Source organism: Mus musculus, chromosome X, assembly GCF_000001635.26.
Source record: "Mus musculus strain C57BL/6J chromosome X, GRCm38.p6 C57BL/6J".
Lineage (NCBI taxonomy): Eukaryota > Metazoa > Chordata > Mammalia > Rodentia > Muridae > Mus > Mus musculus.
Genome location: NC_000086.7, coordinates 101,403,742 through 101,429,330, shown reverse-complemented (window position 1 = coordinate 101,429,330; position 25,589 = coordinate 101,403,742). Strand labels below are relative to the sequence as shown.

Below are 25,589 nucleotides of genomic sequence, written 5' to 3'. Positions count from 1 at the left end.
AGAGAACTTGTGCGAGAGGAAGATCGGAGCGAAAAGGGGGGAAAATGTGCACGTAGGCGTGTGCTGAGAATTTATGCACTGCGCCTGTGCAAAATTAAGACTAACAATGTCATTGTATTCTATGTGGTAGAGCTAGCCGTTTGCTACTGAAAAAAAAAAATGTGCCCCGCCATGTTTCTTTTTTTCCACACTTCCTCAAAGCGTCTACCCTGACACCCTATACAGTTTTAGTTTCCTTTCTCAGTGCTGGGTATGTTTGGGAAGTGTAACTGAAATGGACATGATTGTAGAAACAGGCAGGAGGGCAAACGATTTTGACACTTTAAGCTCAGTGATTACCCAGAACTGTGACTAGCACCATTTCCATAGTAACCAGAGAACCCGATAGGCCAAACAGACTAAGGTTCCCATCGCAGAGAGACTCAACAGGTTGGTCGGCGGTGCCTGAACCAGTATGTTGGAGGTCTTCACATCAGACCTACTCTTTATCCCATAGGAGGCCTATCAGGTAATAATAACCTTCGTTATTCCATAATGCCTAGCTCTCCCAGGCGGTTAACCAAGGATTACAAGGTTCAATAGATAGGCACCAGTAGTTAATCCTCAGTAATTAATTCATACTCCTGATGGCAGATTATCTCAATAGGCATTACCTATACCTTGTATGGGGATACAATGATATGGAACTGTGCTGTCTAATAAGCCTCTTACAATGTTGGGAAGGTTCTGTGGCACCATTCAATACAGTAGTAGAGACTAGCTATATTCTACCCAATCCACCCCGTTTGCGTGTGCGTGTGCATCAACATATGGCTACAACTTACTATAGTGGGTATATTTATCCCAATGGTTCCCAAATTCTTTGAGATAAGATAGCACATTATTATGAAAAAAGAAAATGGGGGGGATCAAGATCAGATAATGCCCTTCAGTATGAAGTTTCAGCCCTACTACTGATCTCCTATATCCACTATCCAATTATGACAGCTGTTTACTACGTATGACTGTCACAATCAAACAGAAATGATTAAGCCTTTAACTTCTGTACTCAGGAGGCTGAAAAAGGAGCCTCCTTGCCCAGAAGGCCACCCTGGACTACACAGTGAGTAGCAAGGTATCCAGTACCTAAGACTCTGTCTCAACACAAAACAATAACAACAAAATTACACATACATGTATATGTATACATGATTTAAAAGGTGAATACTTTCTAAACCATGACCCTTTCTGTTTTCAAAAAAGATTTAATGGGGACTGGAGAGATGGCTCAGCAGTAAAGAGTGCTGACTGTTCTTCCAGAGGACTAGGGTACCTACCCCAGCTCCCATTGGTGGCTGGCTGGGACTCCAGTTTCCAGGAGATCTGACGCCCTCTTCTGGCTTCTGATGGTAATACATGCATGTAGTCCACAGACACATGGACTGTTTTAATTATTTTATGTGTGTATTTTGTCTGCATGTATGTAAGTGCATGTAGTGCCTAAGGAGGACAGAAGACAATGGTGGATCCCTAGAACTGGAGTTACAGATAGCCACCATGCAAGTTTGGGAATCCAACCTAGGTCCAGTGCTCTTAACCTCTGAGCTATCCCTGAAGCCCCAGCTGTGACTTTTTGTATGCAATGATTTTCTTGGAAAAAATAGTAACACGGGGCCTGGAAAGATGGCTTAGGAGTTAAGAGCACGTACTGCTTTTGCAGAGGAGCTGCTTACATTCCTAGCAGACACATGGCAGTTCACAACTATTTGTAACTAGTTTCAGGGCATCTAACACCTCTTCTGACCTCTTCAGGCTCCTGCAGGCTTGCGATCCACAACATACATATATTCAGGCATAACCCAGTTGTGGTGTATGTCTTTAATCCCAACACTTGGGAGGCAGAGGTAGACAGTCTCTCAGTTTGAGGCCAGCCTAGTCTCAGAGTGAGTTCCAGAACAGTCAGGACCTACAGAGAAACTCTGCCTTAAAAAACAAACCAACCAGACTAGACCACCAACCAAGGAGTATACCTAAAGGGATCTTTGGCTCCAGATACATATGTAGCAGAGGATGGGAGGCCCTTGATCCCAGGGAGATTTGATATCCCAGAGTATGGGGATGCTGGAGTGGTGTGGCAGGGAGAGTGTGGGTGGGTAGGGGAGGACCCTCATAAAAGGGAGGGGGAAGGCAGATGTGGGATGGTGGGTTGGTGGAGAAGGTAACCAGGAAGTTGGATACCATTTGAGATGTAAACTAATGGAATGATTAATAATAATAAAAGAAAAAACAAACAACCTCAGATACATGCTTAAGTATGCACACACATGCTTCAATAAAATAAACATTAAAAAAAAACTTTAGCAATGGTGAATGCCTCTAATCCTAGTACTTGGGAAGCAGAAGTAGGCAGATCTCTGAGTTCAAGGCCAGCCTGGCCTACAGATGGAGTTCTAGAACAGCCAGGACTATACTGAGAATCCCTATCTCAAAACAGACAAACAAAACTAGCAAAGTTGGGAGGCTGAGGGGGCTGGAGAGATGGCTCAGTGCTTAAGAGCACTGACTGTACTTCCAGAGGTCCTGAGTTCAAATCCCAACAACCCACATGGTGGCTCACAACCATCTGTAATGAGATCTGACACCCTCTTCTGGTAGCTGTCTGAAGACAGCTACAGTGTACTTAGATATAATAATAGATAAATCTTTTAAAAAAACCTGCAAAAAATAGTTGGGAGGCTGAGGAAGGAGGCTCTTCAGTTTGAGGCTAGATTTGGATACATAATGAAACTATTGTTTTGTTTTTTAAAGCTGGGCTTGGTGGCTCCTGTTTTTAATCTCAGCATTCACTCAGGAGTCAGAGGCAGGAGGATCTCTGTGAGTTTGAGGCCAGCCTGGTCTAAATAGTGAATTTCAGGCCAGCCATAGTGAGACTGTCTCAAAACAATAATAAAAGAAGACAAAATATCAGGGCCAATAAGATAACTTAGCAAATAAAGGTACTTGCCACTGCCCTGACAATTGAATTCAATCCCTGAGACCCACATGTTGAAATGTGCTGTGGCATTGCATACCCACAAATATACACATATATATACATACACATACATACACATAAATATATTAGAAAATTCTTTCTTTTTTTTAAATTAGGTATTTTCCTCATTTACATTTCCAATGCTATACCAAAAGTCCCCCATACCCTCCCCCCACTCCCCTCCTCACCCACTCCCACTTTTTGGCCCTGGCGTTCCCCTGTACTGGGACATATAAAGTTTGCAAGTCCAATGGGCCTCTCTTTCCAGTGATGGCCGACTAGGCCATCTTTTGATACATATGCAGCTAGGGTCAAGAGCTCTGGGGTACCGGTTAGTTCATAATGTTGTTCCACCTATAGGGTTGCAGATCCCTTTAGCTCCTTGGGTATTTTCTCTAGCTCCTCCATTGGGGGCCCTGTGATCCATCCAATAGCTGACTGTGAGCATCCACTTATGTGTTTGCTAGGCCCCGGCATAGTCTCTATATCAGGGTCCCATCAGCAAAATCTTGCTAGTGTATGCAATGGTGTCAGCGTTTGGAGGCTGATTATGGGATGGATCCCTGGATATGGCAGTCTCTAGATGGTCCATCCTTTTGTCTCAGCTCCAAACTTTGTCTCTGTAACTCCTTCCAAGGGTGTTTTGTTCCCAATTCTAAGAAGGGGCAAAGTGTCCACTCTTTGGTCTTCGTTATTCTTGAGTTTCATGTGTTTTGCAATAGAAATGTATTTTTTATTGTGTGTGGAATGTGCCACACAGAGTTACAGCTGCCCAATTTGGGTGTCAGGAACCAAACTTGGGTCCTTTAGAACAGGAAGTTCTCTTCACCACTGAGACCCCTGAGTTATCCTCCAACCATAGAATTGTTTTTTTGTTTTTTTGTTTTTTTTACGATTTATTTATTTATTTCATGTACGTGGGAACACTGTTGCTATCTTCAGATACACCAGAAGAGGGCATCAGATCTCATTATGGATGGTTGTGAGCCACCATGTGGTTGCTGGGAATTGAACTCAGGACCTCTGGAAGAGCAGTCAGTGCTCTTAACTGCTGAGCCATCTCTCCAGAATTATTTTTAAGAAAAGACAGGTTATGTCACACATGTTGGACCCTAGTCCTTCTTGCCTCAATCTCCTGAGTACCTGAGCCTATAGGCTGTGTCGCCTTAGTCATTTAGCTGACTCACCTACTAGAACTCCTTTTCATTTGAAAGGTGGGGGTGAGACACAACCTCACTTGTATAGCTTCAATCTCTTCATCCTCCTGGTTTGACCTGCACCACCACATCCAGTTTCTAGTTCATTTTAATTAGTTTAACTTTAACCACATATTGCTGGGTCTTTGTATAGACCTAATTCCAGCACTAGAGAGGCCAAGAGTTTGAGACCATAGCTGTCAAGCAGCGTAGTGAGTAAAGACACCTACTGTCAATTCTTTTAATCTGAGTTTGATTCCTAGACTGACATGAAATGAGACTAGACTCCCACAAGTTGTCCTCTAGACACAGTGGCATATGAATGCCCCCCCCCCACACAAATTAGTACTGTGGCTAGAGACATAGTTCAGTGGTTAAGAGCACTGGTTGCTCTTGAAGAGGACCTGGATTTGAGTCCCAGCACCCATGTTATGGTCACAACCATCTGTAACTCTAGTTCCAAGGGTATCTTGTGTTCCCTCTGGTGTCTTCAAGCACTGTATGAAGGTCGTACACATTTATACATGCAGGCAACTGATGTAATATAAAATTAAGAATTCTTTTTGGGCGGGGTGGGGGGGGTCGAGACAGGGTTTCTCTGTTTAGCCCTGGCTGTCCTGGAACTCACTTTGTAGACCAGACTGGCCTCGAACTCAGAAATCCGCCTGCCTCTACCTCCCGAGTGCTGGGATTAAAGGTGTTCGCCACCACCCCAGGGGAAGAATTCTTTTAGACATAAATGTTTAAGAGAGGCCCATTGGACACGCAAACTTTATATGCCCCAGTACAGGGGAACGCCAGGGCCAAAAAAGGGGAGTGGGTGGGTAGGGGAGTGGGGGTGGGTGGCTATGGGGGACTTTTGGTATAGCATTGGAAATGTAAATGAGCTAAATACCTAATAAAAAATGGAAAAAAAAAAAAGAAAAAAAGAGTATGAGGCCAGCCTGAGCTACATAGCAAGACCCTAGGTTACCACACACACACACACACACACACACACACATGTTCACACACATATCAATAAATCTAATTAAAAATACACTGGCCATAGTGGTACAAGCCTTTAATCTCACCACTTGAGAGGCAGAGGCAGGAGGATCTCTGTATGTTTGAGGCCAATCTGATCAGCATAGCAAGTTTCAGTCCAACAGGAGCTACATAGTGAGAAGTGCCTCAAAAAAAAGAACAGAAAAGTGCCTAAGGTAGCTCATCGCAGAGCAAGTACTTCTCACATGCAAGGTCACTACATTTGATATCCATTGCTAAAATGCAATAAAAGGGAAGTGTTTTTCTTTAAGTGGTTGGCATGACATTTAAAAATCTTTTACATTTTATTTGTGTGTGGTGAATAAGGGGGTGCACGCACAAGTGCCAGAGGACAACATGCAGAAAGAAGTCAGTGCTCTCCTTCTGCCATGTGACTCACTATGTAGATCAGTCCTCCAACCCAGAGAATCTCCTGCCTCTGACTCCCAAGAGCTGGGCAGGAGCCAAGTGCTGGGATTAAAGGCGCATACTCCTGCCCAGCTCTCTTGCTTTCTTAAGGCTTTCTGTGATTTCCAAAATCTTTACAGTGAATGAGGAAACATTTATAGATAGATAGGCAGATAGACAGGTACACAGACAGATAAGGCACAGTATTTATTTGCAGGACTGGATGTGTGTGTGTGTGTGTGTGTGTGTGTGTGTGTGTGTATGTTTTGTGGCTTTTGAGATAATGTATCTCTATGTATCTCTGGCTGTCATGGAACTCCCTCCAGACCAAGCTAGTCTTGAACTCAGGGGTTCGCCTATCTCTTTTAGTTATGTTGTGAGTCTTCACTCCCAGCAGCGCTGGGGACTGATCCAAGAACTTATGCTCTAGAACTGATCCTCTTTTTGTCTTTTATTTTCAAACAGTTCCCTCCTTCTTTGAGATGGGGTCTCACTATGTAGCCTAGGCTGGCCTGGAACTCAATATGTATACTAGACTGGCCTTGAACTCAAAGAAATCTACCCCTCCCACACTAGGCACTGGGATTAACTGCATCTACCACCAGCCTTGAATTTAACTCTATAGCCCAGACAGGCCTTGAGTTTTCCATCCTTCTGTTTCAATCTCCTGAGTAGCCTAGTTTATCATCTATACTAAGAGGTCTGGCTGAGAAATTCTCTTAATATATAGTCTAGGCTGGCCTTGAACTCAGTAATCTCCTGTCAGCCCCCTAAGTACAAAGATTACAGACCTGTGTTTCCATGACTGACATATTTATACGTTTGTAATCTGAAAAAAACAAATAAAATGAGGGCATGCAGCTCAGTTATATAGCACGGACATGTGTAAGGTGCAGTCTTAAGCTCCAGCACTGCAAAAAAAAAAAAAAAAAAAAGAAAGAAAGAAAGAAAGAAAGAAAGAAATAATATGCTGGACTAGGTATGTAACTTAGTTGGTCAAGTACTTACCTCCTATTCACAAAGCCCTGGGATTGTTCCCCAGCATAATACAGGCATTCTGACACAAGCCTGTAGCACTAGGTGGAGCCGGTTGTGGTGGCGCACGCCTTTAATCCCAGCACTTGGGAGGCAGAGGCAGGCGGATTTCTGAGTTCGAGGCCAACCTGGTCTACAAAGTGAGTTCCAGGACAGCCAGGGCTACACAGAGAAACCCTGTCTCCAAAAAGCAAAACAAACAAACAAACAAACAAAAAAGCACTAGGTGGAAGCAAGAAGATCAAAAGTTAAAAGTCATCCTTGGCTACTAAGGGGGTTCTAGGCCAGCCTGAGTTACACAGCAACTTCAAAACTACCACACTGGGGCATTAAGACCCATACCCAAAACAGGAAATAAAACACCAACCAAACAAACAAAGAACAAAATCTCACCCAAAACCAACTAATCAAAGATTTGGGGTGTGTGTGGGTGCGGATAGAGTTTTAGTTTCATAGTAAAATTATGTAGACAGAGCTTTCCTGTATATCCATGTCCCCACACACTCATGGCCTTGCCTATTATCAACATCCAGGACAAGATAGGTACATTTGTTTCAATCCATGAATGGGCAGGGATGTATCATTACTAACCAAAGTCCGTAGTTTATATTAGCACTTACTCTTAGTAGTTTACATTGTATTTGAATAATGTGTCTACCATTATAATATCATGCAGAGTGATAGTACTATTGTAAAATCCTGTGCTCCTTGTTATTAGTTTAAAAAACATACTTATTATTTCGTGTGCCTGTGTATGCATGCATGCTACATCACAGGTGTGCTGGTCAGAGGACAACTTGCAGGCCTAGGTTCTCTCCTATTATCTGGGTCCTTAGACTTGGCAGCAAAGGCCTTTCCCTGCTGCACGTCTCACTGCCCCTAGTTGTTGTTTAGTGTGACTGAAGTTTTGTTTTAGTTTGCATTTGTTCTTTTGAAACAGGGTCTTGCTATGTAGTCCAGGCTGTCTTCACACCACAGGGAATCCTCTCGCCTCAGGTTCCCTGCACACCACCACACCCAGTTTTTGGTTTTGAGACAGGTGTTTCACTATGTAGCCCAGGCTTTTCTCATGGTCATAATCCTGATACAGCCTTCTAAGTGCTGGAATACCAGACCACCGTGCCAGAGCAGAAGTCACCCCTCCCTCTTAGATGCTCTTCACTCCACTTGAAAATTCGTGATCTGCCACCAAATTAGACATTCTACCCCCAGAACAGCCAGGGGGCCAGGAAGAAACAGAAAATACAAAGAAACAGTAGAAACAGAAAGAGGCAGAAAGTGGGAGATGGCTACAGAGCATACTGATTAAGACACAGAAAGCCGGGTTTAGGCAATCTACACCGGAAAAAAATTACATTTATCTCTGATGTAGGAGAGAGCAAAGACAACCTCAAGGCTGAGGGGGGGTAGGCGGAAGGGAAAACAAGGCTTCTGTTAAAATATGGGTAAAATTCCCAAGGACAAGGGTGGGCAGGCTTTCTATGGGAAGGAGGAAAGGTCAGAAGCACATTAGAGGAGCAATGGACAACACTGGACGCTTCTTGCCTGAGTTTCTAGTATCTAAGTCCGGTAAGTGCTGTGCAGCCCTTAGAACTATCCTGGGAATGTGGAGAGAGGGATTGTGAAGTGTTCTGTCATGAGGCCTGAGAATGAACACTGCCACCTATTCTTTTAAGGCAGTAGACCTAGTATTAGTGACCCCTACCCCTACCCTACTTCTCAAGCCTTAATCACAGCCACGCCCACCATCTAGTACGATCCCTGGAGGCTGTGTTTGAGTGCTCTCAGGAGGCAGAGACGCAAAGAGACTGTGAGGGAGAGACCTACAAGAACAGAAAAAGAGGGAAAAGGGAAGGACAGTGTTTGTGTGTGTCTGTGTGTGTGTGTGCAAGTGGATGGGTGGGTGGGGGGCTTCTGATGACCAAAACTATTCAAGAGAAAATTCAAGCTCCTACAGGAGGATTCAGTGCAATGATCCCAGAACTTAACCGAAGGCCATGGAGGGAGACGGGGGTGTAGCCTTGCAGAACCTGCTTTGGGGGGGGGGGTCACCAGGCAGTAACCGTTACTGCATAGGCGTTGTCACTAAGCCAGAACCATTTAACTGGCAAGGGTAAGCTTAAGACACCCCATAACTACGACTCTTAGACAGGTTGGAAGTGGGGGCTGAGGTTGCAGACAAGGGGAGGAGGGGCACTTGAGGGTTGGGTCTTTGCCTCCCCCATTCTCCGCTGTCACTACCCCAACAGTCGCCCGGGGGGCCGGGCCCCGGAGAGGTGGGGATGGGGGAGGGTAATCTTGGCAGGCGTCTGCTGCATGGCGTAGGTAGGGAGTGCTGAGGGGGGACGCTGGGGGGAACACGAGTGGGAAGCGGAGAGCCACGGGGAGGGGGAGGGGACCGGGAACCATTTGAATGAGAGGAGGGGATCACGGGTAGAGTGGGCTCTGGAGATAGGGCGGGCACGGGTGTGACGGGGCCAGGCTCTTGAGCCAGGTAAGGAAAGCAGGTGCGTAGATGTGGGGTTTTTCTTCCTTTTTTTGTGTATTTAGTGTACTAGGCCCTTCGGTGGAGAGGGGGCGCCGCCTTCCCCGGGGGCGGGCTCCAAAGCTCCAGAGGCTATCTTTTCCTCAACTAACGGGGCCCCGGGCGGGGGCTCACGCTCCATCCCCAGTGACGGCACTCCACTCCGCAATTTCCAGGCGGCCACTGGGCTGGGAGTCTCGCGCCGGGGGCCGGCGCTGTCTCGCGAGCCCCCTCCTCCAGCCAGCCAATGGGATTGGTCGCTGGCACCGCCCGCCTGCCTGGTGCAGAGCGCTCAGCGCTGCAAGCGGCGCTGCCATTTAAAGGGGCCGCGACCCCTGTCCCGGCTGCTAGGGAGGGAGGTGGAGAAGGAGCGCGGGGCCGTTGCTGTCTGCAGTTCTAGGCTTGTAGCGGTTACTCTAACCCTGCCTCAGGTAGGGGTCGGGTCTGTTCAAGCCGAACCGAACCTGCAGGCGGGATCTCGCAGTAGCCGGGAGGGGGGTTTGAGCAGGAATCGTAGCTCCAAAATGTCTTCCTGTAAATGCCTGAGGTGGGGGGTGGGCAACAGGAGAAGGGAAGGACTAGGGGTGCAGTAGGAAAGGGGGGACGGGGCTGAGGAAGTGGTCCACCCTGAAAGGTAACCGAGTGGGGGGGAGACGGTTAGGAAGAGCAGTTTGTGGGGGCGGGGAAGGGCTGAGAGAGGACGGGCTCCGCGGGGAGGGGCGCTGGGGCTGGAGAGGATGGGGAGAGACTGGAGACCTGGGGGGCTTTTGGGGGGGAGTGAGAAGGGACCAGGGGCTGAGGTCGCCGGAGCGGGAAAGGTTTCTGGCTGCGGCAGGCACGGGAAAATGTGAGGGGGCGTTGAGTCTGAGGTGGGGGGTGTGTGAGAGGTAGGGAGGAAGGAGCTACGAGTCTCCGTGGGGGGTGTCGGGCGGGTTAGAGACCAACTGCCTGGCGAGTGTGGGCACGGGGCCAGGGCAGGGAACGCCACTCCCCACAGAGGGCGCTGTATTGGGGGGGGAGTGGACATTGAGCCTGAAGCCTGTGGAAATGCCTATCGGCTGTGGGGGGCGGCTGCTAATGAGAAATCCAAGTGGATGACGGACGGGGTGTGTCCCACAGCCGACATAAGAAATTCAGGCTAAGACCACCTCTACTGCCCCCTCTTCCGATCTGCAGCCCATACCCAGCCATGGACCCCAGTGATTTCCCCAGTCCATTTGACCCATTGACCCTGCCAGAGAAGCCCCTGGCTGGAGACCTTCCAGTAGACATGGAATTTGGAGAGGATCTGCTGGAATCTCAGACTGCCCCAAGTCGAGGATGGGCTCCCCCAGGTCCGTCTCCATCCTCTGGAGCCCTGGACCTGCTTGATACCCCTTCTGGCCTGGAGAAGGACCCTGGAGGAGTTCTGGATGGAGCCACTGAGCTACTGGGGCTGGGGGGGCTACTCTATAAAGCCCCTTCTCCCCCAGAGGTGGACCATGGTCCTGAGGGAACCCTTGCATGGGATTCGGGGGAGCAGACCCTAGAGCCTGGACCAGGGTGTCAAACCCCTGAGGTGATGCCACCTGATCCAGGGGCTGGGGCTAGTCCCCCTTCACCTGAGGGGCTACTAGAACCTTTGGCTCCAGATTCTCCAATAATCCTGGAGTCTCCTCATATTGAAGAGGAGATACCCCCCTTAGCTACAAGGAGAAGGGGCTCCCCTGGGCAGGAGGAGGAGCATACCCAAGGGCAGCCACAGAGCCCCAATGCACCCCCTAGCCCTTCAGTGGGAGAGACTCTGGGGGATGGCATCAACAGTTCTCAGAGCAAACCTGGGGTATGTACCCCTACTGCACATCCTTCGTTGCCAGGTAGGTCACCTAACCGTTTGGAGGGGCCTGGGGAAAGAAAGGGTGGTGGTCAGGAGGGCTGGCTCTGTGCTTTGAGAAGTGGAGGAGGAGGGGACAGGAGGCTGGGAAGATTAGAGCAGGGCTCTGTGTGCTGAAGGAGGAGTGGGGTGTGGTGAAGATTGTGGAAAACAGGGGTGGGAGGCATGGAGGGGCTGCGCAGGATAAATGGGGTAGTGTGAGGGAATGGATTGGATGGCAGAGGTTCCCTTTCTCATAGCCCCAATGGGTTTCCAGTACCAGGGTCCTTCCTTCAGGGTTTGAAGGAAAATAGCAGGCTTCTAGGCTCTATGATTTTTCCAGCTGTTTGATTCTAAATAGGAGTGGAGTTTCTGGGATTGATGGATGGTAACTCCTCTCTGAAGCCCCCTAACAGCATACCGATTTCAGGGTAATGGTAGAGAGGCAGGATCTAGGATTGCATCTCTGATAGGGGAGGGGCGATCTAGACTTGAAGCTCTAGTTTCTCCCTGAATCTACCTAGTGCTATATCTCCTCTAGCCTGTGATAAGGGTCTTCAGATAGGTAAACTGATATATCTTATATCTCACCAAAGTCCAGAGGGACCTACCCATACATTGATGGGCTTTCCCCTTCTTGCTCCTTTTAAGTGGTTACATTTGTTTTTGTTGGTAAAATATAAATTCTTCATGCACAGTGGGACAGAAATGATTGGAGGGGTAAGAGAATACGTTTTATCTCATGGAGAATAGCTGCACACATACCCTCCCCATTTTCACCATAGTACCAAGTCTGAGGTAACCCTGAAAGGGTTAGAAGCCACAGGCACTCAAGTTTTCCCATTCAGTTTGGAGTAAATTGTTCCCCAGGAATGGAGGTGGGGGCCGGCCCTGGACGGCCCTGGACAGGCTCAAGACTTAGGCTACCTTCTTGCTTCCTTTGCAGGAGATGGCCTGACTGGGAAGGAGATTGAGAAGCCGCCTGAGAGGGTGAGGGGGGAGGGGATTGGAAAGAGTCTAGTTCCCCCTATAGCTCTAAGAAGGAGAGAACCCTCATTTTCCTCCCAGATGTTGGGGGGGTGCTGTCAGAGTCAGAGAAGGGAGGAACTCCCGTGTTTACTGATTCTTAGAATGAAGTCCAGCTCCCCATTTTCACCTTCTCTTTAGGGCTGGGCCAAGGGTCCCAAGTCTCTCACCTCACCTTCCATCTCCTGTCCCCACCCCAAACCTCGAACTCCAGTTAGCCTGCCACTAGTGTCAGCTTTCCCCCCCAACCCCCCGCCCCTCTTTCCAAGGTACAGAAGAGAAGCGAGCGCGTTAGAAGAGCAGAACCTCCAAAGCCTGAGGTTGTGGACTCCACTGAGAGCAGTAAGTAGGATTGGAGGAAGCGGGACCTGGGAATTCCAGGTGCACAGAAGAGCTTGAAGGTGGGATTAGGACAGGGCATGGGTCTTCTGGCCCCTGTAGTTCCTCTCTGCAGAAAGAGAAGTGCCTGTCTCTGCTGTGGGTTGGCATGGGAACCAAATGGTAGTGGGGGAAAATTGAAAAGAAGAACAGTAAGAATAGTAAGTTTCAACTATACTGTCCCTGTCCCCAGTCTTCTCTCTTAGAACCTCCCTTCCTCTCCTGAATATTGTAGAAAAACCATGAGTAGCTTAAGATCCAGTGTAATGGGAGAGGAAGTCTAAGGGCCAGAACAAGAGGGGAGTACCAGAGATCCCAGGATCAGTATTTGAACTTACTATGGATCTGACCATCAAATGGCTGGAGATCTGCTCTGGTGGTCTTTTCTCACTGCCCCGCCTACTCCCACAGTTCCAGTGTCAGATGAGGATTCTGATGCCATGGTAGATGACCCCAATGATGAGGACTTTGTGCCATTCCGGCCCCGGCGCTCTCCTCGCATGTCCCTGCGCTCAAGTATGGCACAAAGGGCTGGGCGCTCTTCAATGGGCACCAAGATGTCTTGTGCACATTGCCGGACACCACTGCAGAAGGGGCAGACGGCCTATCAGCGCAAGGGGTTGCCTCAGCTCTTCTGTTCTTCATCTTGTCTCACTACTTACTCCAAGAAGCCCTTGGGCAGAAAGACCTGTACCTTCTGCAAGAAGTGCGTTCAGATCTTAGGGTGGGCGGGGGCAGGGACTAGGGGAGGGAGTTATGGGTGAGAGAGATTATGTTGGCAAAACCAAGCAGGATGGAGATGATAGGGTTAATTTTAAGGAAGTGGTTAGAGTATTTGAGTCTGTGGTCATCAGTAGGCATCCTAGGGAGTGCAGGGGTTACTGCTGGAATAAGAGGGTGATCCTGGATTACTGAAACCTATTCCCACCTCCAGGGAGATCTGGAACACCAAGGACTCAGTTGTGGTACAGACTGGTCCAGGAGGCTCCTTCCATGAGTTCTGCACATCTGTCTGTCTCTCTCTCTATGAGGCCCAGCAGCAGCGTCCAATCCCCCAGTCTGGGGATCCTGCCGATGCCACTCGCTGCAGCATATGCCAGAAGACTGGAGAGGTGAGGGTACTCACCACAGGCTAACTTAGGAGCCTGCTGGCTCTGACCCACCCGCCCCTCTAGTTCTTGAGCTGCAGGGGCTGAACCCTGGGAGAAAGGGATTTGGGAGGAAAAGGTAGCTAATGTGAGGGAGTAAATTCAAGGCTAGAGCTTCTCCCAGATGTATGCAGCTAACCTCCTTACCTCCCAGGATCTCGTCATCAAGTCTACAGCCTGAAGCACAGGTTGGGGGGTCCTAGGCCCATTGTCTGCTGTAAAGGTCTAGGGTGAGGTGGGAGTCCGGTCCTTGCATTGATTGGGGTGGGCGGTGGTGGCCTGGCCTCAGCTCAGGGTGTGTATATATATGTGTGGCAGGTTCTTCATGAGGTCAGCAATGGCAGCGTGGTACACCGACTCTGCAGCGATTCTTGCTTCTCCAAATTCCGAGCCAACAAGGGACTGAAAACCAACTGTTGTGACCAGTGTGGGGCTTACATCTATGCCAGGCCTGGGGGCCTTGGCCCAGAGCTCCTGTTTCATGATGGTCAACAAAAGCGGTTTTGCAACACAACGTGCTTGGGGGCATACAAGAAGGTGGGGCCGAGGGAGTAGTGCATTAGAGGGCTATGGAAGGGGGTGTGGTTCTTGGGTGATAAATAAAGGTGCCTGAAGGGTCGAGGGCTGGGAAAAATAAAACAAATAAAGGGGGTTTCAATTGTATCTGTTATGTTTTATTTTTGAAGCTGGCTGGTGGACACACAGGTCTTTGTTATATCATCATTATACTTTTTTGTATGCCTGAACTATTTCATGTTTAAAAAATTTTAAAAATAAAAGTGAAGGGACAAACCCAGCCTCAGCCTCTCCTTCCCCATCCTCACAGAAAAACACACGTGTGTACCCATGTGTCTGGTGCAAGACCCTGTGTAAGAACTTTGAGATGCTATCACATGTGGATCGTAATGGCAAGACCAGCTTGTTCTGTTCCCTGTGCTGTACCACTTCTTACAAAGTGAAGCAGGCAGGGCTCACTGGTAGGTGCAAAGCCCTCTTCTCTGAGATCCCTGCTGGCCTTCCTTCTGCTTCCCATATTTCCCTCTTGTAGAGTAATTTCTGCTGCCCAACCTCGGCCCCAGCCACATCTTCCCATGGACTTTCTATTCCATCTCTGCCCTACCTTACACCTTCTATGTGCTCTCTCTTCCTCTTTTCTCTCTCTTTCTCTCTTTCTTTCTATGCCCCAGGCCCTCCCCGACCCTGCAGCTTCTGCCGCCGCAGCCTCTCTGACCCTTGTTACTACAACAAAGTTGATCGCACAGTCTACCAGTTCTGCAGCCCCAGCTGCTGGACCAAGTTCCAGGTACTCCAGGCCCTGGACCAGGGATAAAGGGAGTGGCAACAGGGAAAGGGTAGGAGAACTGGGATAGGTAGGCCTGGGTAGAGCAAAGAGCAAGCCCGACCCCCCCTCTCCTCCAGCAGTGCACACATCTTGCCCCCTTATCTGTCTTCCTTCCCTCCAGCATACTAGCCCTGAGGGGGGCATTCACCTGAGCTGTCACTACTGCCATAGCCTCTTCAGTGGCAAGCCTGAGGTCTTGGAGTGGCAGGTAAGATCCCCCCCCCCCGCCCCACCTACATCTTGCCACATGTTTGAAGAAGTCTCAAGTTGTGCCTGTCAGGTGCAGATGTGGTAGCTCTGCCCTCCGTGCCCTGTGTTTCCACCTCAGGACCAGGTCTTCCAGTTCTGCTGCCGTGATTGCTGTGAGGACTTCAAGCGGCTTCGGGGTGTGGTATCCCAGTGTGAGCACTGCCGGCAGGAAAAGCTCCTGCACGAGAAGCTTCGATTCAGTGGGGTAGAGAAAAGCTTCTGCAGTGAAGGTAAGGGAGCGAGCTAGGCACCGAGGGAGGCCCTGTCGTCTCCTATGACCAGGGAAGAGAGCAGAGCAAGGAGCAAGGATGCAAAGTAGGCCCTCGTCAGGATGCTCTACCACATTTATGCTAAAGCTTTAGGTGTAGGACTCTTTTGAGGAGGTTTCAGATGTTGCACTTTGGAAAGACTGGGTCTAACACCGATGAGTAACTCTGTCTCTGGGCTCTCTTGCCTGTTCTCTCCTTTCTAGGCTGTGTACTGCTGTACAAGCAAGATTTTACTAAGAAGCTGGGCTTATGTTGTATCACCTGTACTTACTGTTCCCAAACCTGCCAGCGTGGTGTCACTGAGCAGCTGGATGGCAGCACCTGGGACTTCTGCAGCGAGGACTGTAAGACCAAGTACCTGTTATGGTACTGCAAGGTAAGGAGAGTCAACAGGGCAGAAAGAAGGCAGCAGGGGGATGAACTGTGGCACTGACATCAGCACCAGCTCTCAAGGGAGAGAAAGCTGACCTCTCCAATCTCTAAGCTGGTTGAGTCTCTCTCACCAAAGAGAGGAACGTGGCTTATCACAGAGGAGGGTCCGGCACATTTTCAAGAGGCAAGTCTAACCATTCTGTCAATGCCCTCAGGCTGCCCGGTGCCATGCCTGTAAGCGCCAGGGGAAGCTGCTGGAAACGATCCACTGGCGTGGGCAAATCCGTCATTTCTGCAACCAACAGTGTCTGCTGCGTTTCTACAGCCAGCAGAACCAACCCAACTTGGATACCCAGAGTGGGCCAGAAAGCCTCCTGAACAGTAAGTCTGGGACAGGGTTCCACTACTAGTACTGGCCTGGGCTTTCTAATTTTGGGTCCAGCCCCTTCTTCCTCAGATTGCAATTAATTACCCTGGCCAGAGTGCCTGGTATTGTGCTCCTTTTATCTTTTGGGCTCTTCCAGGTATTCTCGTTTGAATCTTCTCGGAGTGAGAAGTCTACTGGTTCTCTGTATGGATGTATAGTTTAAGGTGTACCCAGATAGGATGGGACTTGTGGATGTGGTTAGTGTTCAGAGAAAGGGAAGTACCAGTGTGAGCTTTACCTTTAGTGACACCGAGACCATTTCTAGAATGTTAGCCTTGTGCTGATATCAGCCATTCTACTTAACTCCTGAAGGCTGTCTAAATAGAAGGTATAAAGTGAGGGGGAGGAGGTGGTAGTATTGCTTTCTAAATGCAGTGTTTCATTCTTTTTGGTAGCCAGAAGAAGAGAATCGTCTTGGCTATTGTTTCTGGGGCCCAGAGAAGACTAGGCTTGGGGTAGGAAGGAAGAGAAATCCTAGACTTCCTAGTTCTCTTTAGTGTGCTCTTTCAGAAAATGCTCCTAGAAAAAAAAACTGGTGAGGTGAAGACTTAGTCCCTCCAGCAAGAGCATTTCTTTGTTTGATTCCACAGGTCAGTCTTCTGAGTCCAAGCCCCAGACACCCTCTCAAACCAAAGTGGAGAACAACCACACAGTGAGGACCCCAGACGAGAATGGGAATTTGGGCAAGGTCAGGACAGAAGTCAAGAAGGGAGGGCTATCTCAGAGGAGGGGACTGTGATGGACAGAACTAACACTCCTTTGATGCTGTAGACTCCTGTGAAGAGAGCAACTCCAAGTGTGCCCACTCCTCCACCCCCACCGCCCCCGGCAACACCCCGCAAAAACAAAGCTGCCATGTGTAAGCCGCTGATGCAGAACCGGGGTGTCTCCTGCAAGGCGGAAATGAAGTCCAAAGGAAGTCAGACAGGTGGGTGCCACGATACCTCTATTCCACAAACAGGATTCCTGCCTTAGGCAGCTCGCTCTCGATTGGTTGTTGTGCTACTGAATATGTTTAGAGCTTTTGGGGATAACAGATGAGCATCAGGTCCTAGGTCAGATGTTCCTCACCTAGAAAGGGTGCTAACAAGACTTTTCCTGTCTGCAGAAGAGTGGAAGCCACAAGTGATTGTGCTGCCCATCCCAGTGCCCATATTTGTGCCAGTGCCTATGCATCTATACTGCCAGAAAGTCCCGGTGCCTTTCTCAATGCCTATCCCGGTAATTGTCCTTGCTCTTCCCGACCCGTCCTCCTTTACCCTTCTAGGATTGAGGCCCACCCTCTCTGGCTTTCTCATAAGCTGGCATCCTTATCCACTGGTACGATTCTTGGCGTTTAGTTGGGATTTGTGCCTGCAGGTGCCTGTGCCCATGTTCTTGCCCACTACCTTGGAGAGCACAGAGAAGATCGTGGAGACCATTGAGGAGCTGAAGGTGAAGATCCCTTCCAACCCCTTGGAGGCTGACATCCTGGCCATGGCAGAGATGATTGCAGAGGCCGAAGAGTTAGACAAGGCCTCCTCGGATCTTTGTGGTATGCAGTAGACTGTGGTCATGGTGGAAACAGTGCTTACAGCCCATCTGCCTAAGAAAGTGGAGGGTGTGGTCTTGGTGCTGAGTGGGCATTGGCTGGGATGAGCCCCTGAAAGCCTGTGTGGGGATTGGACAAGAGCTGCAGTGACTGAGCTGACTTCTCTGCCTTCCAGATCTTGTGAGCAACCAGAGTGCAGAGGGACTTCTGGAAGACTGTGACCTGTTTGGGACAGCTCGGGATGATGTCCTGGCCATGGCTGTTAAGATGGCTAATGTCTTAGATGAGCCTGGGCAAGACTTGGAGGCTGATTTCCCCAAGAGTAAGTAGGATTTAAGGCAGGCCCACTGAGTATGGTTGCATTTGTGTCATTAGGGAAGGAGTGTTTCTTGTGACCTTGAGTATGACTTTAAACCATACTCATTAAGACAGGATGTTCTTCTTGTTTTGCTTACATTTTTTTTGAGGTAGAGTCTCATATAGCTCAGGCTATCCTCCAATTTACTCTGTAGCTGAGGATGACCTTGAATTTCTAATCCTCCTGCCTGGATTTTAGGTACTAACACTCCTGCTTTCTATGGTACTGGTGTTTGAACTCAGAGTTTCACATATACACTAAGCTACATCCCTTAGCCTTTGTTTTTTACTTTTAGGTGTGTGTGAAGGTGTGTGCATATGGGTATGTGTGGATGTTCATGTGTGTACTGGTCTATGTTGAGGCCAGAGGAAAAACTTGGGTGCCATTCTTCAAGCACTGTCCACCGCCTTCTTGACATGGGGTCTCCTTCACTGCCCTGGATCTTGCCAACTAGTCTAGACTGGCCAGTCAGCAAGCCTCAGGGCTCCACTTGTCCTTGTCTCTCCAGTGCTGGAGTTACAAGTTCATGTCACCATGCCTGTCTTCTCCTGTGTGCTAACTAGGGCATCAAACTCAGGTCCTCATGCTGGCGAGGCAAGCACTTTATCACCTGAGCCGTCTCCCTCGTCCCCATTGTCTGTCACCATTTTTATGTGTCCAGTTGAGTCATGTTACGTATTTTCATATTGCTTGGGTTTGTAGGAATCAAATAGGGCCCTATGTATGTTAGGCAAGCTCTACTACTGTGCTATCTCCCAGTCCTATTTTTTTGCTTTTTATTTTGAGAGAGGGTCTGAGTTGTCCAGGTTGGCTTTGAACTCATTCTGTGGCCCAGAAAGTCTTGTGTCTGGTGTGTCTCTATCTTTCATATCACTTTACCTGTTCCTGTCGAGTTCAATGAGACCAAGCAAGTGGTTCCTCTTGATTTGAATGACCCAGTAGCAAGGGTGGGATAGGAGGACTTCCAAGTTGAGACCCTAAAGAAGTTAATTTCTTCTTTCTGCCCCTTCTATTAGATCCTTTGGACATTAACCCAAGTGTAGACTTCCTCTTTGATTGTGGCCTTGTAGGGCCTGAGGATGTATCTACTGAACAGGACCTTCCTAGAGCCATGAGGAAGGTGAGAACTGGGGTTACTATATCCACAAAAAGAAAACGGGCTGCTTTCAGAGCCTCGAAAGAAAGCTTAATGTGACCTTCCCTGGCCTTCTTCCTCCGACGCTAGACATACTGAGACCTAGCCACCAAAGTTTGCCTTTCTCTCAGTAAACAAGAGCATCAAAGTTACTCTGGGGCTCTCTGCCAAGGACACTTTCTGTTCTTATACCAGTGCTCCCATTCCTGATGGTGCCCTGGCCTTGGTTCAACACCTTTCTCCTTTTGTCTTCCTTTCCAGGGTCAAAAGAGGCTGATGCTTTCTGAAAGCTGTTCCAGGGACTCTCTGAGCAGCCAGCCTAGTTGTACTGGTCTCAACTATTCATACGGTGTCAATGCTTGGAAATGCTGGGTACAGTCAAAATACGCCAATGGAGAGACCAGCAAAGGTGATGAGCTACGCTTTGGCCGTAAGTACTTGGGAGGAAGAGGGCACAGAGAGGGAAAGAAAAAGGGTCTATACCCAGGATCAGCTGATGAGAGAGAGCTAGGAGTAGTGAGGGCATGATCACTTACGGCTTCCCCATCCAGTAAAGACAGCTAACAGTTGTAGACTAAAGGGAGATCCTGTCTCAATCCAAGGCTGAGGAGTCCTTTTGTAATTCATTGTTTTTTTCAGGAGCTAGTTAGAACTGAAGGGTTGTTGGTGGAGCTTAGTCTAAGTCTCCAAATGAAGTTTTCTTAACCCTGTCCTCCTCTGCTGCATGCCACTACAGCCAAACCCATGCGTATCAAGGAGGATATTCTCGCCTGTTCAGCTGCTGAGCTCAACTATGGTCTGGCCCAGTTCGTGAGAGAAATCACTCGGCCCAATGGTGAACGATATGAACCTGACAGTATCTACTACTTGTGTCTTGGCATTCAGCAGGTAACTCTTGCACACCACCTGATCTTCTCTCACTTCCCACAGTATGCAGAATTCTACTGGAACGGTTTCTAACCTGTTCCTCCTTGTCCCTTGTCTCTGACCCTGACTAGGCAGCTTGCTTAAATTCCCTATGACAAATAGACACCAATGACCTCCTAAAACCGGAGCTTCATTCCAAGACTCTTGTTCAAGCATCACTGTTGATTGCTCTCTTGATCCTCTAGGTCACCCTTGAATCGTGTTTTGAGGAAGGATGTGGGGGCTGAGTTCCTTGAGTAGTTAGGTAGTATTTAGTTCTGCCTAGGAGAGGTTAGTCGTTCTGACTTGATAAGGGTATCTGAGCTTGTGAGGACCATCTCCAAGCCTCTGCCTCTTTCAGCAAAGCCTCAGTACATCAGCAATGTAGAAACACCTTCGGGAAAGCACACTGGGTTATCCACTCAAGCAATTGGTTGGCATCAAGGACCATGACTGCAGCTTTCGTCATCGAGCTCTTTCCTCTAGGTCCTGGAGTCTAGGACCTACAGCCTAGCTTTATGTATGTCTGTTTTTCTTTCTTTAGTATTTGCTGGAAAATAACCGGATGGTGAACATTTTCACGGACCTTTACTACTTGACTTTCGTTCAAGAACTCAACAAGTCTCTGAGTACCTGGCAGCCCACACTCCTCCCCAACAGTAAGGGGCAGAACTTAGCAATCCCTTCTCCCTCTCTTCCCTTCTTCCAACACACCCACCGCAAGATTTCTGTACTGGCTGGCCTGTTACTCCTCACTAAGGGTTTAAGGGGAGGAGTGTGTACCTGGATGCCTCAGGGTCTCAGGCTAATGGAGCCAGAGTCCCTGCCCTTGAGCGTGAGGAGGAGAACCACTGTGGTGATGCATGCCTAGAATCCCAGCACCAGGAAGGCTGGGGCAGAATTGGGAGTTCTTGGCCAGCCTGGACTATCTACTAAGATACTGCCATTTTTAAAGAAAAGAACATGAGTTGGACTTGGTGATGCATGCTCTTAATCCCAGCATTTGGGAGGCAGAGGCAGGTGGATCTCTTTGAGTTTGAGGCTATCCTAGTCTACATAGTGGGTTCCAGACTAGCCAGGGCTACATAGGGAAACCCTATTTTGTTTTTTTTTTGTTTTTTGTTTTTAATAGAAACACCAAAAAGGAAGATGAGGAAAGGGTCAAGACTTCATCTTATCTAGGAGCATATAGATTTTGTGCCTATAGTTCAAGCTACTCAGGAGACTGAGACAAGATCTTAAGTCTCAAGTTCAAGGCTAGCCTGAGCTACTTAAGGGGAACCTTTTCTTAAAAAGAAAAAGAGAAAAAAAGACTCAGATCTATAGACTTCTCTCTGGGACCAGAAATAGTCCAGGTTTCGGTGATAAGTTGATAAAAAAGAAAGCAAGATGTGGGAATTATAAGCTTCATGTCTACCTGCATATAACTTAGAGGTAGTCAGAGAAGTGTGGCATGGAGGTGACAAAGTATATAAAAAGTGCCCAGGTCCAGGATAGGCAAGGTCACACAGAAAAACCCTGTCTCAACACCCCCAGGCTCAAATTTCCCAGTCCTACTATGTAGGTCAGGTGCCAGGATTTCTATGCAGTGAGAAGCCCACAGTTCAGTGTATGCATGTTAGGAGCTCAGGTTTGGGAAGCCGACCCTGTTTGTTTTTTCTCTTTGTCCATCACAGATACTGTATTCTCCCGTGTGGAGGAAGAACACCTCTGGGAGTGCAAGCAACTGGGGGTTTATTCTCCCTTTGTCCTCCTCAATACCCTCATGTTCTTCAACACTAAGTTTTTTGGACTGCAGACAGCTGAGGAACACATGCAACTCTCTTTCACTAATGTGGTACGGCAGTCTCGCAAGTGTACCACGCCTCGGGGCACCACCAAGGTGGTGAGCATCCGCTACTATGCCCCAGTCCGACAGAGGAAAGGGCGAGGTATGAGCTCTCCTCTCCTCCTCCTTTGCTTTTTGTACTTTATGTTCTTTTTCGTGGCATCCCCACCATACCCCTGCTTGGTCACTAGCTTCCCTCTGCATTTGCAGGAAAAATGAAAACAGGCCTTCTGCTAAGACACTGGCTGGCTGCTTCCGAATTGGAGGGCAGCTACCTGCCTGTTTCTCCCCTTTGACATTTCTAGGCAATTTATTTGCTTGCCTTCTTTTGAGAGGACGAGGGTGAGCCAGGGAGTAAGCTGTTAGCTGTCTCTGCTCATCAGGGAGTGTTGAGAGTGAATAAAAAAACTTTTCATGATTCAAAACCTGCATACTGAGGACTGGAAAGACTCAGTAAAACACATGTCTGAGCCACATAGCCGTGAGTTTGGATCCCTAGCACCCAGGTGAACCTAGGCATGGTGGCCTAGGCCTATAAGCTAGAGCTAGAGCAGGCAGGGTGGAGGCAGGCAGCTTCCCCAGAGCTCAGCATCCAGCTAGTTAGTGAGCTCCAGGCTCAGTGATAGACGATCTCAACATGATGAAGGGAGGATAGAGGAAGGCACCAAATGTCAACCTCTGGCTTCCACATGTGCACACATACAACACAAACACAAACTCACACATGCACACAAAAATAACAATTGAATAAAAACTGTACAGAGGAAGAAAAAAATCCTACATTTTGATTCCCATTCTCTTTGGCACTGGAGTTCTGACCTGTCTGTGAGTGATTTGCCAAGTCCCTTCTGTGGGCCTCTGTTTGACCTGATGTACAAAGATTGTGGCCATCATTTGGAAGGCAAGCCCAACCTTCTGTTTTACCAATTATTTTGTCTACTTTCCAAGATCACCTCTTTAATATATAACCTTGGGAGTGAGTGGAAACACTTGGACAGAGAGACCTGGGGAAAGGCTAACTCCTTCTGCTTTCCTTCCCTCCCTCCCTCCCTCCTTTCCTTCATTGTTTCTTTTGTAACAGTAGAGGTAGAACCCAGAGCCTTTTCTATGCTTGGCAACCACCTTCTACCTAGCTACCCTCCCAGCCCTTCGCTGTTCTCCCTTTATTTCGTTATAAAGCTGTATTTGGCAATCCTGCAGCCTTATCTCAGTGTCCTTGATTGTGCTCTGGGAGATGGCTCATTGGGCCTGTTTTCTAATGAGTCTGGGTCATTTCTCCCCGCTATAGACACAGGTCCTGGGAAACGAAAGAGAGAAGATGAAACTATCTTAGAGCAGCGTGAGAATCGCATGAATCCCCTCCGCTGCCCCGTCAAGTTCTATGAGTTCTATCTCTCAAAATGGTGAGTTGGTGAGTGTGTAAGAATGACTTACCGTGTGGACCTAAGAGGCCTGCTTTGCCTTGGTACTACTGATGTCTGTCTCCCCATCCCCACTCTTACAGTCCTGAAAGCCTCCGAACTCGAAATGATGTGTTCTATCTGCAACCTGAGCGCTCCTGCATTGCCGAATCACCTCTCTGGTATTCTGTGATTCCCATGGACCGAAGCATGTTGGAGAGCATGCTCAATCGCATTTTAGCTGTGCGTGAGATTTATGAGGAACTTGGTCGTCCTGGGGAAGAAGACCTAGACTGAGCCCATGTTGTACCTTGTACCCATCTATCACATCAGTGTCTGTCCTGGAACCAATGCTATCCATTCTGAAGGGCCCTAACTGGCTCCTTCTATTCTCTCCTTCCCTGCCTTTCCCAGGAACCCCTGCCTTTAACCTTCTTTCATACCACTTGATAATCATGGGCCCCCAGTGTACTCAGGGGCTAGTCCCCCAGTGATGGGTGTGAACCTGGTAGCCCATTTTGTTTATGGAAACCCTTTCTGCTGGGGCCTGACTCTGATGGAGTGATGATAGCTCTGGTGATCCTGTTGGCTTTGCGTTTTCTGACCTACATCTATGTAGGTGAAGCCCTGTGGCCCTAGGTGTGACCTAGGGAAGAACCCAGCTGCCTTCTCTGCCCTGTATCCTCTCTCTCTCTCCTCTTCCCCTGTACCATGTGAAAGGGTCTTGTCTGAGAGGTCTGAAAGTGAGGGGACCATTTACCTAAAGCACAGAGCTCAGACACTCTTATCCCTCCTGAGAGAAGTGATTGTCGACACCCTGCACTACCACATCCATTACCTGACCGACCCTTCCAGCACCACACAGTGCTACAGTTTCTCAAGGGTTCCAGATACTTTCTTTTTCTCAAAGGCAGAGAATGACTCAGTATGGAGAGCAGACTCCTATTGTGCAGATGACTCCTGTCCCCTTGGTTTATGTGTTTGTCTCTCTCTGCCATCTTAAGGTGGCGTGAACCATGGTGTCAACATGCTTAACCCCTCTGTAAGCTGCCTCCCTTTAGTTCCATGAACAGAGCTCCCAAGGTAAAAATGACCTTCGCACTTAGACTGGGGCTGGGTTCCCCAATGTTCTACCCCTTCCATCAAAGCCAGGCCCACAGTATGGGGTCCTAGGCCATCTAGGATGGGGTTTGTGGTCAAAAGATAGGTGAGGAGCTGTGGGCCAGGGTCCTACACCTACTGCCTACTGTCTTCTCTTCCCCATCTTACCTTTGTGGGCCCAGAAAGGTTAGTGTCTGTCAGAGGGAGCACCCAGTTCTTTCCCTGTTGGCTTTGCTGTTCCCCAGCCTTCTTTTTGTGTTTTTATAACTGTCCTCAGTTTAGCCACTGTTAAAATGTATATATTGTACTGAGGTGCCTGGCCTGTTCCTTCAGTGAGCCATGCCCACCCTTGTGTTGTAGTGAGAAACTGTTGTCACAACTAACTTGTCTCTGGAATTGTTTCAAATAAAGAGTTAAAATTGTTCTTTGCTTTCTCTGGGGGAGGTAGAGCTGGCGTTGAAGAGTGGAAGAGAAGAGAAAGAGCACCCACTGTGGGTCCCTGAAGATTAGTCTTCCCTCAGTCAATGAATATCACAACGTTGGTCCTCTTCTCATACATTTTCAGATACATCAGAAAAAAATATTTTTCAATAGCCATTTATTGAGCTAGAGTTGCTTATGTCTATAATCCCAGTAGTTGGGAGGTGGAGGCAGGAAGTTAGGAATTCAGTCATCCTTGGCTACATGTGGAGTTCAGAGCCAACCTAGGTTATGTGAAACCCTGTCACAAAATGGGGACAGGGGCTGGAGATGTAGTTCAGTGGTAGAGTGTTTGCTCAGCATGCACAAAGTCCTGGATCCAGTCCTTAGCAACACATAAAACTGAGAGCAAGTCTGTCATACCAGCATTCTCTCAAGGTCATCTTTCGTTACTTAGAAAGTTTGAGACCAGCCTGGGCTACATGAGACTCTGTCTCAACAACAACAAAAAATCCAAAAACCGAGATAGTAACCACTTAGATTTAAGAACTTAGATTACATATGTATTTCAAGAAAGACATTGGCTGAGTGGTGATGATACATGCCTTTAATTTTAGCACTTAGGAGGCAAGCAGGCAGATCTCG

The 25,589-nt window shown here is 48.4% G+C and overlaps 1 protein-coding gene across 36 annotated transcripts; it reads left to right on the top strand.

The window, feature by feature from the left end:
* The first annotated feature begins 7,945 nt into the window (after window positions 1-7,945).
* Zmym3 (zinc finger, MYM-type 3) lies at window positions 7,946-24,947 on the top strand. Of its 36 annotated transcripts, none has more exons than XM_030251413.1 (25): window positions 7,946-8,247; window positions 10,379-11,058; window positions 12,001-12,044; window positions 12,356-12,422; window positions 12,870-13,164; window positions 13,393-13,570; window positions 13,925-14,143; window positions 14,433-14,583; window positions 14,794-14,909; window positions 15,070-15,156; window positions 15,277-15,427; window positions 15,670-15,842; window positions 16,054-16,219; window positions 16,856-16,953; window positions 17,037-17,193; window positions 17,374-17,486; window positions 17,625-17,799; window positions 17,972-18,118; window positions 19,171-19,274; window positions 19,551-19,719; window positions 20,026-20,177; window positions 20,740-20,854; window positions 21,872-22,126; window positions 23,312-23,426; window positions 23,528-24,831. In XM_030251413.1, exons 2-25 carry the CDS (start codon window positions 10,392-10,394, stop codon window positions 23,718-23,720), a joined length of 4,107 nt encoding a protein of 1,368 aa, XP_030107273.1. In that variant the 5' UTR covers window positions 7,946-8,247; window positions 10,379-10,391; the 3' UTR covers window positions 23,721-24,831. The 36 variants fall into 36 exon arrangements, with proteins under 36 accessions (XP_030107273.1, XP_006528228.1, NP_001171458.1 ...); XM_006528165.4 differs by having other exon boundaries at window positions 8,076-8,247; window positions 12,350-12,422; XM_006528162.3 differs by lacking the exon at window positions 7,946-8,247 and adding an exon at window positions 8,651-8,791 and having other exon boundaries at window positions 12,350-12,422; window positions 19,551-19,698; window positions 23,528-24,947.
* Window positions 24,948-25,589: the final 642 nt, after the last annotated feature.